Genomic DNA, 15922 nt, shown 5'->3' with positions numbered 1-15922 from the left:
TAATACACAGAAATATAGAGGTACAAAATTACACAATATTTTTGTACAGGTACCACATTGCATATTTGATGAAATTACAGGACCAAACACTAAATTAACCCTACATAATTTTGAACTTAATGAATACCGTATACAGATAGCGTATTGCATACGCCTATTGTAAAGTGTCTGAACTGAAAATCTCCCGCTAATTTTGTTCTTTCTTCTTCTTGTTTTTTTTTCTCGGTTGTGGCGGTGATTTTATTTTTGAATGATTTCACGATCTTTCAGTTCCAAGAAAAAATGAGTGCGGATTCCTCTAATTCGAAACGAAGTTTCAATTCAAATTCTTCGAACAATCAAAGTAATAGCAGCAAGAAGAGGAAAAGTAACCAGAGAACCCTAGGCATGGCTTGGGGCAGCAATTCTCTATCTTCCTCTCGCTCCTCTTTTCGCTCTTCTCCTTTCTCTGATTTTGGAAGGTTTTCATTATTTTTTTCTCTTCTTTTAGTTCTTTTTAATTCGGTTGTTAGTTATTATTCTTATTATCATTTTGTAGTTATATGGTAGTGAAGAATAAAAAGCTTCAAAATCAGTTTGATGCAGAGGCTTCGAATTCTACTCGTAGCGATTCTTCTGTGAAACTTATTTTTCACGGGGTTTCTATATTTGTTGATGGTTTCACGGTTCCATCAAGCCAGGTTTAGTTCTTTTCTACTCTTCTTTGAATTCTATCCAGTGTTGTTTAGGTTCCATCTATATTTGTTCATGTTTTATGGCTTTTACTTGGTGACGTTTGTTGTTTGTATTGATGATGAAATGTGCAGGAGCTGCGACAATATATGTTAAACCACGATGGTCGATTTGAGAATTATTTTTCAAGGCATAGAGTCACACATATCATCTGCAGCAATCTTCCTGACAGTAAAATCAAGAATCTCAGGTTCATTTAAAAAAAAATATTTTTCCATGCTTAGAATAGTTAAAGCGGATTTTGATTGTAAGTTGAGTTAGTTATTGTTGTTGATTTGATTGTAGGTCATTTAGCAGTGGACTTCCTGTAGTGAAACCTATGTGGATTCTAGATTCTGTTGCTGCCAACAAACTTTTGAGTTGTAAGTTGATGCATTTAGTTGGCTTGCAGTTTATGGTTATATAGTAGAAGAGATAAGCATAGAGAAATGGTCGATTAACTATTGAACCTTAACTCCAATGAAATGGTATTCCTTGTGGAGCTTTGATAATTTTATTTATCTGTCTTACTTTCTGTAATGAATAGTGTCAACTATCATTTTGCCATCTTATTGAATTATTATGGATCTTGTTTTGTTTGCTCAAGGGGTTCCTTACCAGCTTGACCAGCTTGCTAACAATCAACCTACATTGTCAGCCTTCTTCACTACAAAATGTAAACCTGCGGATGAGGGTGCTTTTACAAATGCTATTTGTGAAGTAAAACATGAAAATGAGGTTTTATGTTTGAAGGATGCATCAAAGGATGCAAGTTTTTCTGAAGCAGGTAATTCCTTTGAACGGAGGAAGCAAGCTACTGAAGAAAATGATGAGCTTATGTATGAAAATACTGATAAAACAGTAACTGATGGGCCAAGTAAAAGCTATAGTGAAGAACCTGAGGAAGTAAAGGTGGTAGAACAGAGTAATCTGCAGGAGGAGGATGAAAGCATGGAAAATTACAGACTTCAGTCCTGTCCTGAACAGTCCACTTCATCTGTTAGTAGCCATTGTTTTGACAATCATGGTATAAGAGGATCACCCACATCAACAGTCATTGGACCTTCCAAGCATCGGCATTCAACTCTTGGGGATCCCAATTTTGTGGAGAATTACTTCAAGGTATTGAATAGATTAATGATTTCCTTTTCTCACATTGCTGTGCGATATTTGATTAGTTCTCTATAATCCTTTGCGATATTTGCTTCAAGCCAATTGTTCTGCGCCCCCCCCCCCCCGGAAAAGTATTAGGAATGTTAAACCTTTATCTGGCTAATTGTTTGAGTATGCCTTATTGAGTTAATTACCAGTGTATTCTGTAGACTGGCATATGGTGATTGCCATAGTTCCATTTGAAGTTTATTGAATCCCTGTTAGTGGCCGAAATAGCACAATATGTTTTGTTTATCGAGCATTTCATTGTGGTAACTTTTTTGCTGAACTTGTTTATATCAGTAGTAATTGATTAACTGGACTGTTAATATAAATGCTTTCTTGGCTTCCCTTTGAAAGGGCAGTCATGTGTTTGAGTTGTTTATGTCTGCAGATATTGTTATAACAGCTATACACTGACGGGTCTTTTAATTATTGTAGAATTCAAGGCTGCATTTCATTGGAACCTGGAGAAATAGATATCGAAACCGTTTTCCTAGTTTGTCAAATGGATTTACGAAGTCTCATTCGAATGTCTCTGCTGGTACTCAAAAGACTCCCATTATCCATATTGACATGGTAATTGAGCTTTTAACCTTGGCTTTTTGTTGTCTATCCTCTTACTTCTTTAATACCATAGTTGTATTGATAATTGATAATTGATAATGGGGTATATGGGATTAGGCTTTTAGGATGAGTTACAACTCTGTAGATGTCTATGGAGGACTACCTTTTCTTCTCTGTACATGTGGTTTTGGATTGATACTAACATGTTGCTTCAGGACTGTTTTTTTGTCTCGGTGGTTATCAGGAGCCATCCTGAATTAAATGGCAAGCCTGTAGCTGTATGCCATTCAGACAATCCAAAAGGAACTGCTGAAATCTCTTCTGCAAATTATCCTGCTCGAGATTATGGTTGGTTTTATCTAAGTTATATTTCTACATTTTCTGTAATATGTTAGCTGGAGAGCTTTTATTCAGCATGAGATTGATAAACTTTTATCATACTTCAGGAATCAAGGCAGGAATGTTTGTTAGAGATGCCAAGAGTCTATGCCCCCAACTTGTTATTCTCCCGTACAACTTTGAAGCATATGAGGAGGTAAATCACCAACTGGGTATGCAATGTTGCTGTTACACTTGCTTAGATAAGGAAGACTGTCATGGTTCCCTCATCTCTCTTCTTCTGCTGTCCTCCTTTATAACTTCTATTTCTGCATTTCTTTTCCTTTTGAATGGAGGATGTGCATGTCAAAGGGGGAATGACATGATTAAGGTGGTCACGGATGGAAACTATAAAAAAGAGGACCTTGAATTAGTTGATCTTACTAAGAATAAAGTCCTAGATAAAGAACTGCAGTGGATTCATGTTTCCAACTTTACATCTTAGGAAAAGACTATTTTTTTTCTTTGGATTTTTAATCCTGTTTGCTTTTTCTCATATATAATTTAATTATGCAGGTTGCCGATCAATTCTATAACATCTTGCATAAACACTGCAACAGAGTTCAGGTTTGCTCATGACGTATTGGATCAAGTCTGTCTTTTGGTAGAAGGAAAGCCTTTGTTATTGCTAATGTCACAATTATTGTTGAATATAGGCTGTCAGCTGCGATGAAGCATTTTTAGATGTCACAGACTTAGAAGGTAAAGATCCTCAGCTTTTAGCTTCAGCAATACGAAAGGAAATATCTGAAGCTACAGGATGCACTGCGAGTGCTGGGATTGCAGAGAACATGCTTATGGCCCGTCTAGCCACTAGAACTGCTAAACCAAATGGTCAATGTTATATCCATCCTGAGAGGGTATGCTCAGCTAATTTTTTATTATTATTATTATTATTATTATTATTATTATTCATTTTGATAATTTTGCAATTTCCAAGCTGTGGAGTTTGGAGATGTTAAATGTTGGGTTCTCTTGTACTATATTTTACTATAAGAAATTTTAATGACAATAACACATCAAGAAAATGCAATATTAGGATTGGTAACCATCCTGCACTTAGTTTTAAATACCAAAATGATCCTTGATTGAATTCTTGAAGAATGCTCATTCTCTTCAATTTGGCAATGTATCTTTTTGAATGTAAATTATCTCTTCATTCTGTTCCCTAAAGTATATTAAACTATCCTAATTGTTGGTTTCTATGGAGCATATTAAATGTTAGATTATGTTGTAATGACATATAACACATTAAGGAAAGCTAACTATCCCGTGCTTAATTTTAAAAGTGAAACCAGTGTTGTCTAGGGAGTGAGGTGCACTCTTGGCACTAGAACCTTTATTTTGCCTTAAGCGCAAGGTGCAAGAAAAGCACTAGCCTCAGTGAAGTAAACTGCAATGCACGTGTAAGGTTTGTTTAACTGTTGTAGATGCAGCTATTGAGTGCCATATATTGTTATGATTGTGTTATGATTGAATGATACCAAATAAGCGTTCGATATTTTTTATTGCTCAACTCAAGGCTCTATCAAGCAGTGTAGCCAGTAGAAAAGCTCTATCTGCAAAACTAATTGGAGCTTCATAAGTGGACTTGAACTTCCAGTATCAGCATGGATATGCTTTATTCTATATGTTTAAATTTCTATAATTGATAGATGGCATCGAACTGAACATGTTAGACTCGCTTCTTAGTGATATATAGTTTTGGTTTTATTGGATTGCAAGAATCCTTTTGAAAATATCTGTAAACTGATATATCTTCAATAAATTCTTCGGTGCCGACCACTGTGTTCTTTTCATTTGCAGGTTGATGAGTACTTGGATCAACTTCCAATAAAAGTTCTCCCTGGAATAGGTCATGTACTGGCTGAAAAATTGAAAATTAAAAATGTTCGAACTTGTGGGGAGTTGCGTTTGATTTCAAAGGTAGTACCGGATTTCATTTGAAATATGGTGTACTTCCTTCTATTGAAGTGGTTAATTTACTATTTCTAATGTTCAAGATTGGGTAAATGGATGAGACTGAATAGATCATTATCCCAGAAATGGGATATAATGTTCAAAACTTCTGCGGTGGAATATTAATCTAATTTGTTGTGTACATCCATCCTCACTTCATCTGCAGGACTCCCTGCAAAAAGATTTTGGGATTAAAACTGGTGAGATGCTCTGGAATTACAGTAGAGGAATGGATAATCGGCTTGTTGGGATGATTCAGGTTTGTCCAACTGCATACTCTTCTCATCCAAGAGTTTCCTGATTTCACACTTGTGTAGCCCTGCCCTTTTTAGAGACTCTCATTTGCATTGCAGGTCACATCCATATATTCAAGCTATGTAACATAAATTTTTTTGTATTGAGAAATGCATGTTTGAATTCTGAAATTCCTCTCAGCTTAATAGAGAAATGAACTGATAGTTTAGTAGAGGTACATTTGATGTTATCTTTATTGATAATTTTACTGGTTCCACCTCCATTAAAGTTATTCTTGCACAGAAAACTAAGTTCTGGAAATACCATTTCAGAACTGGAGTTTTGGTCGTCAGGAAGAACATATCTTGTCTATTATAATTGATGGCGTAGAAGTTTATTCTTTCAATCTGACAATATTGGATTGGTCAATTTTGAACTTTGAAGAGTTTTTCCTTAGTTGTGAATTTATTCCTATTAGTCATACTTATTTTGATGTAACTTGCAGGAGAGCAAGTCTGTGGGTGCTGAAGTGAACTGGGGTGTAAGATTCAGGGATCTTCAACATGTCAGTAGTCTGATGTATTCTAAAGGCTCAGGGGTGATCTTTTTGTTTCTTTTTTTCTTTTTTAACTGAGGAAGACATTGTTAATTGATTATTTGTAGGCTCAGCATTTCCTTTTAGACCTTTGCAAAGAGGTCTCGTTACGCTTGCAAGGGTGTGGGGTGCAAGGGCGTACTTTCACACTTAAGGTACACTCTTCTTTGGTATTGGGTTATATGAGGTATCACTTTACTAAAATGATCTGAGTATTTTCTTTTGCTGAATTGCTTTGGAAAATAATCTGAGACAGTAGAATGTATCAAGGTCTGAACTAAACTAGAAATGTTCTGGTGTGTAATACTCATGTCTAGATAAAAAAGAGAAGAAAAGATGCTGGAGAGCCTGCAAAGTTTATGGGCTGTGGAGACTGTGAAAACCTGAGCCATAGCACAACGGTAACATGAATTTTTCATGCCTTATTATGTAAATACACATTATTTATATTTTTAAACCATGTCGGAACTGTAAATTTTTTCGCAGTTCCACTATTAAGTAAATGCTCATTGGTTATTTTTGCACCGTGCTTACCCTGTCTATCCATTGGTATTAGTTCACATGAATAGCAAGATGTGCATATATATGTTCACTACATATTCTCATTTTATTATTGCGTTGCCCAATGTCACAATAGGTTCCACTTGCTACTGATGATATTGAAGTGCTTCAGAGGATTTCAAAGCAGCTCTTTGGATCTTTCCACATAGGTATGTTAGCTCGAGACTTGAAAAAGGCTAAAAGGGTCTCAAACTGTAGGAAAAGTTTATCCATGCCATTGGTTTTTCCTCTGGATGTTTCAGCTTAAATGTAATGTATATGTTGCTATGGCTCCAAGCATGAATGTGGACCTTATGTCGAAAGTATTGAGGTTGATTGACTTTTTTGAGTGGGAAACCTTTCAATCTTTAATATTTTTTTCTTGTTTCTCAGCTCAGTTTTTTCTAGGAACTGGCAATGGTTATTGAAAGAAAATAGCCCAAGCATATTTGTCATTTCTATTTAGCCTTGAACTACATTTTGAATCTTTATTATAGGGCAGATTCGAGATCTCTCTATTGTTGCTTCTGGCAAAATAATTCTAATGTATTGTGTTTACCAATTACTACCACTTTGCTCAAGTAACTTTCATCAAGGAAAATTATGCACATGATATTCTGAAACATCTTTTGGGAATCGGTGGACAGATTTCACGTGATGCTCATCATCTGGTAATAGATTTTAGGCAGTATTTTCTATTAGAACTGTTAGATTTGATGAATTTAGTTTAGGCTTTTAAACTATCTATAACCTTTTAAGTTGATTTCATATAAGATGTCAAGGACATCCGGGGTGTTGGTTTGCAAGTTTCAAGGCTTGAAAGCGTAGGTAATTCTAGGCAAGGTATGTGTTGTATCATCCAAAATAGACTTCACTCATTTGGGTGCTTGCTTTTAATTTTTTGGTGGCCTAGATGTGATGCAAACCGCCTTAGATTCTTGATTGCTTCAGTTGTTCTATAACTCTTCTTGACTCATCCTTTTTGTTTGATTTTAAGCACCTGAAAGAAACTCTTTGAAATCATGGCTCATGTCTGCATCAACGAGTTCAAAGCAACGATTTGATATCAATAGAATAGCCAAAGAATGTGTTGGTATGGGTATTCCCTTTCCTATGTTTTGGTGGTTATATTGTATTAGTTGTGGTTGGCTAATTTCAAACTGTTGCTCATTGCCTTACGCTAAGCATTTTTTTCTTAAAACTCAGTTTGTATTCTTTAAAGATGCCATTCTAAGATTGTTGGAATTCCTTAAATTAAGCAGATTTTTTACATTAGTGCTAGGAATTTCCTTGTACTATTAGCCATAATCAAATTACTAATTTTTAGGGATAGGCTAATTTCTAGAGATTATTTTCTTTTTTATTTTTCCTGCTATTCTTTAAAAGGCTGTATTCAGATTAGAAGTAACAAGAGAGAATCATTCTTCTTCCTAAAACTTGTTCATGGTATCAGAGCATCAAGAATCCATTTGATCTTGCTCTTTCTTCTCTTCTCTTGTTCTGTTTTTCTCTGTTAGAAACCCTACTCCCATGGGTGACACCGAAAATTTCTCTGAGACTGAGATCTCACAAATAACTCAAAATCACAGTCAAGGAATCCCACAAGGTGATCTTAACTCTTCTCTTATAATCACAAATCATCGATTAGATGGAAAAAATTTCCTACAATGGTCACAATCTGTCCTTATGGTTCTTCGTTGCCGAGGAAAAATTGGGTACATTAATGGAAAAATTCCTCGACCAGCATCAACAGACTCTGGTTATGCAACTTGGGAGCTTAACAACTCAATGGTTATGGCTTGGCTTATAAATTCGATGGAAGGTCATATAAGCCGAACGTATCTTTTTTCAAAACTGCCAAAGAAATGTGGGATGCAATCAAGGAGAATTACTCGGATCTTGGAAATACTTCCCAAGTATTCGAGATCAAATTAAAGTTGAAAGATATTCGACAAGGAACACTTGAAGTCACTCAATATTACAACAACCTAAAGATCTTATGGCAGGAGTTAGACATGTATTATGAAGTTGATTGGGGCAAGGGCTTGGAACACACCAAGTTCATGGATCATCTTAACAAAGAACGTCTCTATGAGTTCCTAGCAGGACTAAATCGTGATCTTGATGAGGTCCGAGGACGAATACTAGGCAGAACCACACTGCCAACCATAGGAGAAGCATTTGCTTAAGTAAGGAAGGAAGAGAAACGGCGTCTTATTATGTTGGGAGACGCAAGAGAATTAAAACCATTGACCGTAGCTGGTCATCATCCTTCTGAGAACTCTGCTCTTATTTCAAGAGGCCCTCAATCTCAAAGGTTCAAAGATGGAATTGGTTCTGGTTCAAAAAGGCCATGGTGTAGCCACTGTAATCGGGTTGGGCATACCAAGGAGAAATGCTTCAAACTCCATGGCTATCCTGAAGAAAGAAAACAAGGCAGCAATGATATCTACTACTGAAGAAGATGTTCAGAATGTTAGGCTAACCAAAACTCAACTTGAGGCTCTTCATAAACTACTCGGGACTCCTACAGCCAGTGGGTCACTAGCTATTCAAGGTACTGCTTTAAATACTACACACGAACCTATCACAACTTCCTGGATACTAGACTCGGGTGCATCCAACCACATGACAGGTAATCTAAGTTTGTTTCACACCTATTTACCTTGTCATGATCACTCTCGGATTCGCATAGTTGATGGATCTTACTCGCCGGTGGCTGGAATGGGGACAGAACAGGAATCGGGGAAGATGATTGGCACTGCTAAAGTTAATGATGGCTTATATGTTTGGAACAAAAACAGTTCAAAAGAAGGGATGGCCTTATCTACATCAAAAGACAATTCTATCATGCTATGGCATCGTAGACTAGGACACCCGAATTTCATGTACTTGAAGGAACTGTTTCCTCTACTATTTCTAAATAAGAAAATTAGTTCATTGAACTGTGAAGTTTGCCAACTGTCTAAACACACTTGTGTCCCTTATCCTTTGAAACCTTATGTTCAATCTCAACCTTTCTCTTTAATTCACAGCGATCTATGGGAAGCCAGTCGAGTAAAAAACATCACAGGGGCTAGGTGGTTCATAACTTTCATTGATGACCACACTAGAGTTTGTTGGGTCTATCTCCTTAAAGAAAAATCCGAAGTGATACGAGTCACAAAAGCCCAAATTCTTGAAGGCGAGGCCCAATAAGCAAATTCCCAGCCCAATCAAGAAATCCATCCATACTTAGTTGAAAATCAGGCCAAATTGTCAAAGTGGCCCAAGTTGTAAAGTTTTATTTTTATTTATTTATTTATTTATTTATTTATTTACTTAGTTTAAATTTTTATGTCAATATTCAGTCCAAGAGTCCCAGATAAAATGACCTTTGACCGAATTTCCATATTAAAATAATTAGGAGTTTTTTTTATTTTAGTTTTCTAATTAGATTAGGACTAGTTATAAGGCCTATTTAAAGGCATGGCTGTCCACCTTGTTAAACACTTATCATTATTATTAAAATTTCAGATTTGTTGAGAGCAGAATTTTCTTTGAGTTTTTTCCAAGATTTCTCTCTTGAGTTTTCTTTAGAAGTTGTTTTAACAATCTTGTGATTGTGGGAGCCATCTTCAACCTTCTTCTTACCATTGATATTCTTTGGAGGGGAGATTAGAGCCGTTTGAAGGGAGTTGTGAGATCTTTCGAGATTTCAAGGCTTCTTAGGACTTATCTTTTAATTTCTTACTGTCAATTCTTTCTTTATTTCTGCTTGTGCCGAATCTTTATCTAATTTATTTTCTGTTCTTATTGTGTTTTCAGCCTTTTTCTATCTTAAGGAATTAGCCCAAAAATCCCCAATTTCTAGGGTTCTTGCCGATTCATCCATACTCTTTTTTGGGAGAAATTAGATTGCCGAAATTTGGGGAAAACTATCTTGGTGTTCAATTGGGCAGAATCACAATCTCCTTGAGGGTTTCAAGAACCCTAATACTTATTTCTATTCTCAATTTGATTCTTTGCTGATTTGGGGATTTTATTTCAGATCTGGAAATTCAAAATCTAATCTTTTAATTTTCTGTTTCGTTTCGGATCTGATTGTTTAGGGTTTTCGTAGGAGTTTCTCGTGACTTGGCAACTCGATCTTGGTCCGCACGCAACCCCGTATCACGAAGTCTCTAGAGTCTTCAAAAATTTTCATTCAATGATTCGAACTCAGTTCAATTTAAATATTCACACCCTTAGAACTGATAATGGGAGAGAGTACTTTAATTCTATCCTAAGTCCTTATCTTTCTGAGCAAGGAATCATACATCAAAGTTCTTGTCCTGACACCCCTCAACAAAACGGGGTTTCCGAGAGGAAAAACAGACACCTTGTAGCCGTGGCTCATGCCCTTATGTTTACTATGGGTGTACCAAAGTATTTATGGGGAGAAGCTGTCCTCACTGCTTGTTATCTTATAAACCAACTCCCATCAAAGGTATTAAACTTTCAAACACCTTTACATACTTTTCAAAAAAATTTTCCCTTGTTTCATGTTCCTAATCTCCCAACCAAAACATTTGGTTGCAAAGCATTTGTCCACAACCATCAACCTAACCGATCTGAACTTGATCCTAGAGCTCACACTTGTGTCTTTATTGGTTACTCACCTGCACAAAAAGGGTACAAGTGCTACTCTCCAACCTTACACCGGATGTTTGGGTCCCTTGATGTTACTTCCTTCGAAAACGAGCCATATTTTTCAGCCTCTCATCTTCAGGGGGAGATACTTAGTGAAGATGAGACCTTGAGCAATCTTCTCATTATACCTCAAGACTCTATCAGCCCTACCACCACTACAAAACCTGCTGAAAATCCTACAGCCACTGTTATTCCTGTTTTGGAACCTGTCAGCCCTACCACAACTACAAAACCTGCTGAAAATCCTACAGCCACTGTTATTCCTGTTTTGGAACCTGTTTTTCCTATCTCCACTGTTCAGCAACAAGAAACAAGGGTGATTAATCATACTAATGAAGAAAAACAGCCCACTCATTCTGAAAAACAACAAGGAAAAACTCAGGGACTTCGTGTATACTCTCGGAGACATCAGCTGCCTGAGACCGAAACAGCAGTGCCTATGCCATCTTTACCCGAGGACTGTCCTGAGGAAGAAGTTTCACCTCCTTCATCTTCCATCCATCTTCCAATTGCAGTAAGAAAGGGCACTAGGAGCTGCACTCAACATCCCATTTCTCGGTTTGTATCCTATGGAAACTTGTCTAAATCCTACAATGCCTTTGTTTCTAATGTTGACTCTGTAGAAACTCCAAAGAACATAGACAAGACTCCTATGGAACCCAACCTTAAATTAGGAACTGATAAGGATGGAGAAGAAGTAGACAGGGGGAGATATCAACGGGAGAAACATTTGGAAGCTGCCTACAGGATATTGAGATACTTAAAAGGGACTTCTGGTAAGGGGTTGCATTTCAAGAAAAATGTTCGAAGAAATTATGGGCAAGCTGGGTTTGATTCACATCTACACTCCAGCTTGAGGGGGAGTGTTGGAATTCCTTAAATTAAGCAGATTTTCTACATTAGTGCTAGGAATTTCCTTGTACTGTTAGCCATAATCAAATTACTAATTTTTAGGGATAGGCTAATTTCTAGAGATTATTTCCTTTTTTATTTTTCCTGCTATTCTTTAAAAGGCTGTATTCAGATTAGAAGTAACAAGAGAGAATCATTCTTCTTCCTAAAACTTGTTCAAAGATCTTATCTGTTGCACAATATGTAACCAGCATGCTTCAAAGTTTTCATTTAATAAAGAATTAGTAAAATATATCTCTAATAAGCTGAAACGCATAGTGTGTACATGGCAGATTAGTTTCTGCTGTTGGTTTGCTTAAAGATCACTGGAACTAAGCTTAGCATGTAATTTTACTGGCTTCATGTCACAGATTCTGAAGGAAAGAGTGTGGGTGGAAATTCAGGTGTGTTACGCATTGCTTCAGGGGAGAATTCTGTTCATGAGACAAATAATGCACCTAATGGTGAGGGACGTTCTAACCAGAGCTCAAGTGTCCCACCTTTATGCCACCTTGACATGGGAGTAGTGGAGAATCTTCCTTCAGAGCTCCTCTCAGAATTAAATGAAATTTATGATGGAAAGCTAGTTGGATTGATTACCAAAAGAAAAGTACAAGGTGACAAAAGCACTGGATCTGCATGCTTCTTTCCTCCTGAACGAGCCCAAGGTGAAATGTTCTTTCCTGGTCTTTAAGTGCATATTTAATTTCCTTGTATGAATGGCTTTTAAATTTGTTGGGGTGTTCACCAAGTTGCAGTAGAGGAAGCAGAAAGATCCCGTAATTCTGCTTCTGTTTCATTGAGAAGAACAGCATTGGAAATGAAGGTAACTCTTGAGTTCAAACTAGATATGGCTTTTTGATTCTTTGTATTGTGTTTAAAATATCCCCATCTCTACTAAAACTTTGTAAAACAATTGGAACACCTTGCTGACAGTACTAGTTCTGTTGTTATGTTTATTGTGTTTAAAATATAAACAGTAGTGACACTGATGGCGGTTGGGGGTAGTTGGGATTTCGAGAATATGTAACATGCGCTTTACTTGTTGAAGTGTTGGTGTAAGATAAACATGGCAATACATATAATATTATTTATATCCTAACTGATTCAGTTTTTTGACCTTTGAGATTTCTTCTATTATTCTTCCCCTGGCTATGATGACCTATGTTCACCTATATTTGTTCAGAAGATGCATTTGGTTTTATTATTGACAATTATTTTTTTTCCTTACCTAAAGGACACACAATATATATTGGAGGAACTGCAGATGGTGCCAGACTCTGAGGCAAGACCCGATAGTGTTGCAATTTCCACTGCAGGACTTGAAAATAACGATTTAGTGCCTTCATCTCTTAGCCAAGTAGACACATCTGTGTTACAGCAGCTGCCTGAGGAATTGAGAGCTGACATATGTGAGGCACTTCCTGCGCACAGGATGCCAGAAGGTACTGCCCTGGGCCCGAGAACAGATAACATGCATCCTCCTTTGGGCATCAAGACTACTACTGATAATCAACCTGGATCAACTGATTCTGGTTTGCGCAACAATCTCTGGATTGGAGATCCTCCTCTTTGGGTTGATAAGTTTAAAGTCAGCAAATTGTCAACATTGAATTTTTTTGTTGACATGTATTACAAAGCAAATTCAGCTAAGAGTTTATCTTCGATACTACAATGCATTATTGCTGAATCCCTACATCCTTTAAATGCAAGATGTGATGCTTGGAATGAAGCTATTCACAGCTTCAGTGAGCTTCTCATGAATTATATTAAACTGAAGATGGTAGTAGATATTGAGGAGATCTATGTTTGTTTTCGTCTTCTAAGAAGGTATGTACTTGTACTTTGCTAAGTTTGTCCATTATGGAAGATGATAGAAGTTCTTGCATAATTTTGTTGCTCTCCTTGGTCCTTTACGTATATATATACCTTTATTGTTTTATGTATTTTTGTTGTAGATTTCATAATTATCGCTCAGAATGATCTTTGAGTTCAACTATTGCTGGCCTTTTCGACCAACTGATCTGGTTTCAAAACATTGATTAATGGACTGAGCATGATTTATCATTAGTTGTCTTTGGAGTGCATCTACAATATGTGTTAATACTCGCATAAGGATGCTGTTTAATATCAAAGTGCTAATTGATCAGATTCGTTATTATCTTTTCCTTAACCTTTTGTCATTTATGCTCCTTCAAGCATTATAATAATGTACTGATGGAAGCATAAATATTTTTTCAGGTTAAGTACCAAGTCACAGTTCTTCTTGGAAGTGTACAATTTGGTCTTTCCCCACCTTCAGGTCATCACAGCATACTCCTATTGTCTCGTTCCTATACTTGAAATCGATTTTTTTGCTTTTGGTGACAATCACTGTTTAATATCTTCACATTGTTATCCGCTTTCCTTCTAGTATTCTTTGTCTATTTTAAGTGTATTATCTGATTTCAAGCTATTTTCTTAGGGTCACAAGTCGTTGAGAATATTCCTTAAATTATATACTCTGCCATTTTATTGGCTTATAATTAGTTTTTGTTTAGCTTCTAATTCTCCATCTTCAAGATTTGTGCTTTGGGAAACTAAACACGCCTTTTAGCACTGGATTTTTCAATTTCAACTTATTTACAATCTTCTCTTGTTTTCAACGAAGTTTTATATGTTTTCATTTATTGTAAATTGACATGAAGTTTTACTTGTTTCTGTATGTTATAACTCTTCTAGGCGTCTGTCGATGAAAACTATGGTGGAACCTTGCATATACCTCCAATCAAGTAGTCCAATAACCATGGGACTCTTTAAATGTCTACATTGATCCTTTCATTAGCTGGTGCAAAATGGGCTAATCATGAAAGAAATTTTCACTGCATTTCTGTAGTGGTTGTGGTTCCATGATTTATAGGTGAGAAGCTAGCATGTATGTTATCATTAACTTAATTTTTTTTTTTTAATAAATTCCCAACAATTCTTGCACTTTTTAGCTGTATCACATTGTCACTCTTGTATATGCTATCGGAAATCTAGCTATTGTTGCTGATAATATAGATTTCATTTTCCATAGGTTTGAACTAATTGAACAACATTCCAGTGGCTTTTCTGTTTGTTCAGCTCTCCTCGTGCATAACCACAGGTGATTTTTCTCTTTATGGATAACTGAAACGTGTCACTTGTCATGTTCATGCATACGAGATTATGATATTCCAAATATATGAAAAAAGTTTTTAAGAAATTGAGCATCATCCATATTGGACAAATACCGTATCCAATGCTTACCCCGATTCGGATAATACTCTCGTTCTTATTCTGTTATCCAATTAGGCTGTTGGTATTCTCCATCTTTTTCCCCAAGCTCGGCACCCATTTCTTGAACTCAACTGATCTGAACTTTTTCATTGTTTTCTGTAGAAATATGATTCTAACGAGCTTCTACCGATTATTGGGATAACAAAAGATTACAGATTTTTTAAGACCTTGAGCTAAGTACATTCCAGCTGGGTAGGCAGAACCAGGTCAAGGCAAGACAAGGCAAGTTGAAAAATACCGCCTTTTCTTGTGAGTTTCTCATTAAAAATATATGTAGTAAAAGACGATTTCGAAAGAAAACCTAAAAGTATCTTCTTTTTTCATTCCTTTTTATGAGAAAATACTAAAAAAATAATTTTAAAATTATATTTAGTTACTCTTAAATTAATAAATTTTAATTTAAGTGCATGGTATATGTTTTGTAAAGTATTATTATTTAATTATATACTAATCTGCAGATGAATGTGATATGTCATTTTAAAAAATAATAATTATCATTATTTAAAAAGTATAATTATAAAGGTACTGTTTAGAACCAAATAAAATATATGGCATATTTAAATTTTGATTTGAATAACTTAATCGCACATATTTGATAAGTTTAGTGATGAATTTTAAATTTTATTTGAGTTTATTTATATTTGTAAATAATTATCGTTACGTCAAGTTTATTTAAGTTCATCTATATATATTTAAAAAATATTTATTTTTATTTAATATTTGGTAGTTATTTGTCTTCTATTGTCATTTTTATTAGACATCTGAACGTAAAATAAATAAACACATTTTTTAACATTTGTACTATATTTTTGTATATTTAAATTTTGTTTTATATAAATTATAGTATATATAAATTAAATAATAAATTATTAAATTTGAAAATGGATTGTGCCAGATTTAAGCTTTGAATGTTGAAGATTGAAG

The 15922-nt window shown here is 35.6% G+C and overlaps 1 protein-coding gene across 8 annotated transcripts; it reads left to right on the top strand.

Annotated features, from left to right (window-relative positions):
* The first annotated feature begins 150 nt into the window (after positions 1-150).
* Positions 151-15466, top strand: LOC107894697 (DNA repair protein REV1). Of its 8 annotated transcripts, none has more exons than XM_041084609.1 (25): positions 151-461; positions 539-680; positions 807-922; positions 1018-1094; positions 1319-1833; positions 2305-2442; positions 2646-2778; positions 2877-2965; positions 3325-3375; positions 3465-3668; positions 4615-4734; positions 4934-5026; positions 5507-5566; positions 5665-5751; positions 5914-5997; positions 6234-6306; positions 6911-6979; positions 7134-7229; positions 12070-12366; positions 12451-12524; positions 12936-13528; positions 13940-14000; positions 14420-14597; positions 14757-14825; positions 15101-15466. In XM_041084609.1, exons 1-23 carry the CDS (start codon positions 283-285, stop codon positions 14471-14473), a joined length of 3405 nt encoding a protein of 1134 aa, XP_040940543.1. In that variant the 5' UTR covers positions 151-282; the 3' UTR covers positions 14474-14597; positions 14757-14825; positions 15101-15466. The 8 variants fall into 8 exon arrangements, with proteins under 8 accessions (XP_040940543.1, XP_040940544.1, XP_040940546.1 ...); XM_041084610.1 differs by having other exon boundaries at positions 157-461; positions 12457-12524; XM_041084616.1 differs by having other exon boundaries at positions 418-461; positions 576-680.
* The last annotated feature ends 456 nt before the right edge of the window (positions 15467-15922 follow it).

The sequence above is a fragment of the Gossypium hirsutum genome, chromosome A13 (genome assembly GCF_007990345.1).
Source record: "Gossypium hirsutum isolate 1008001.06 chromosome A13, Gossypium_hirsutum_v2.1, whole genome shotgun sequence".
Taxonomy (NCBI): Eukaryota; Viridiplantae; Streptophyta; class Magnoliopsida; order Malvales; family Malvaceae; genus Gossypium; species Gossypium hirsutum.
Note: the sequence above shows the minus strand (reverse complement) of the source record. Positions and strands in the feature narration are given on the sequence as shown.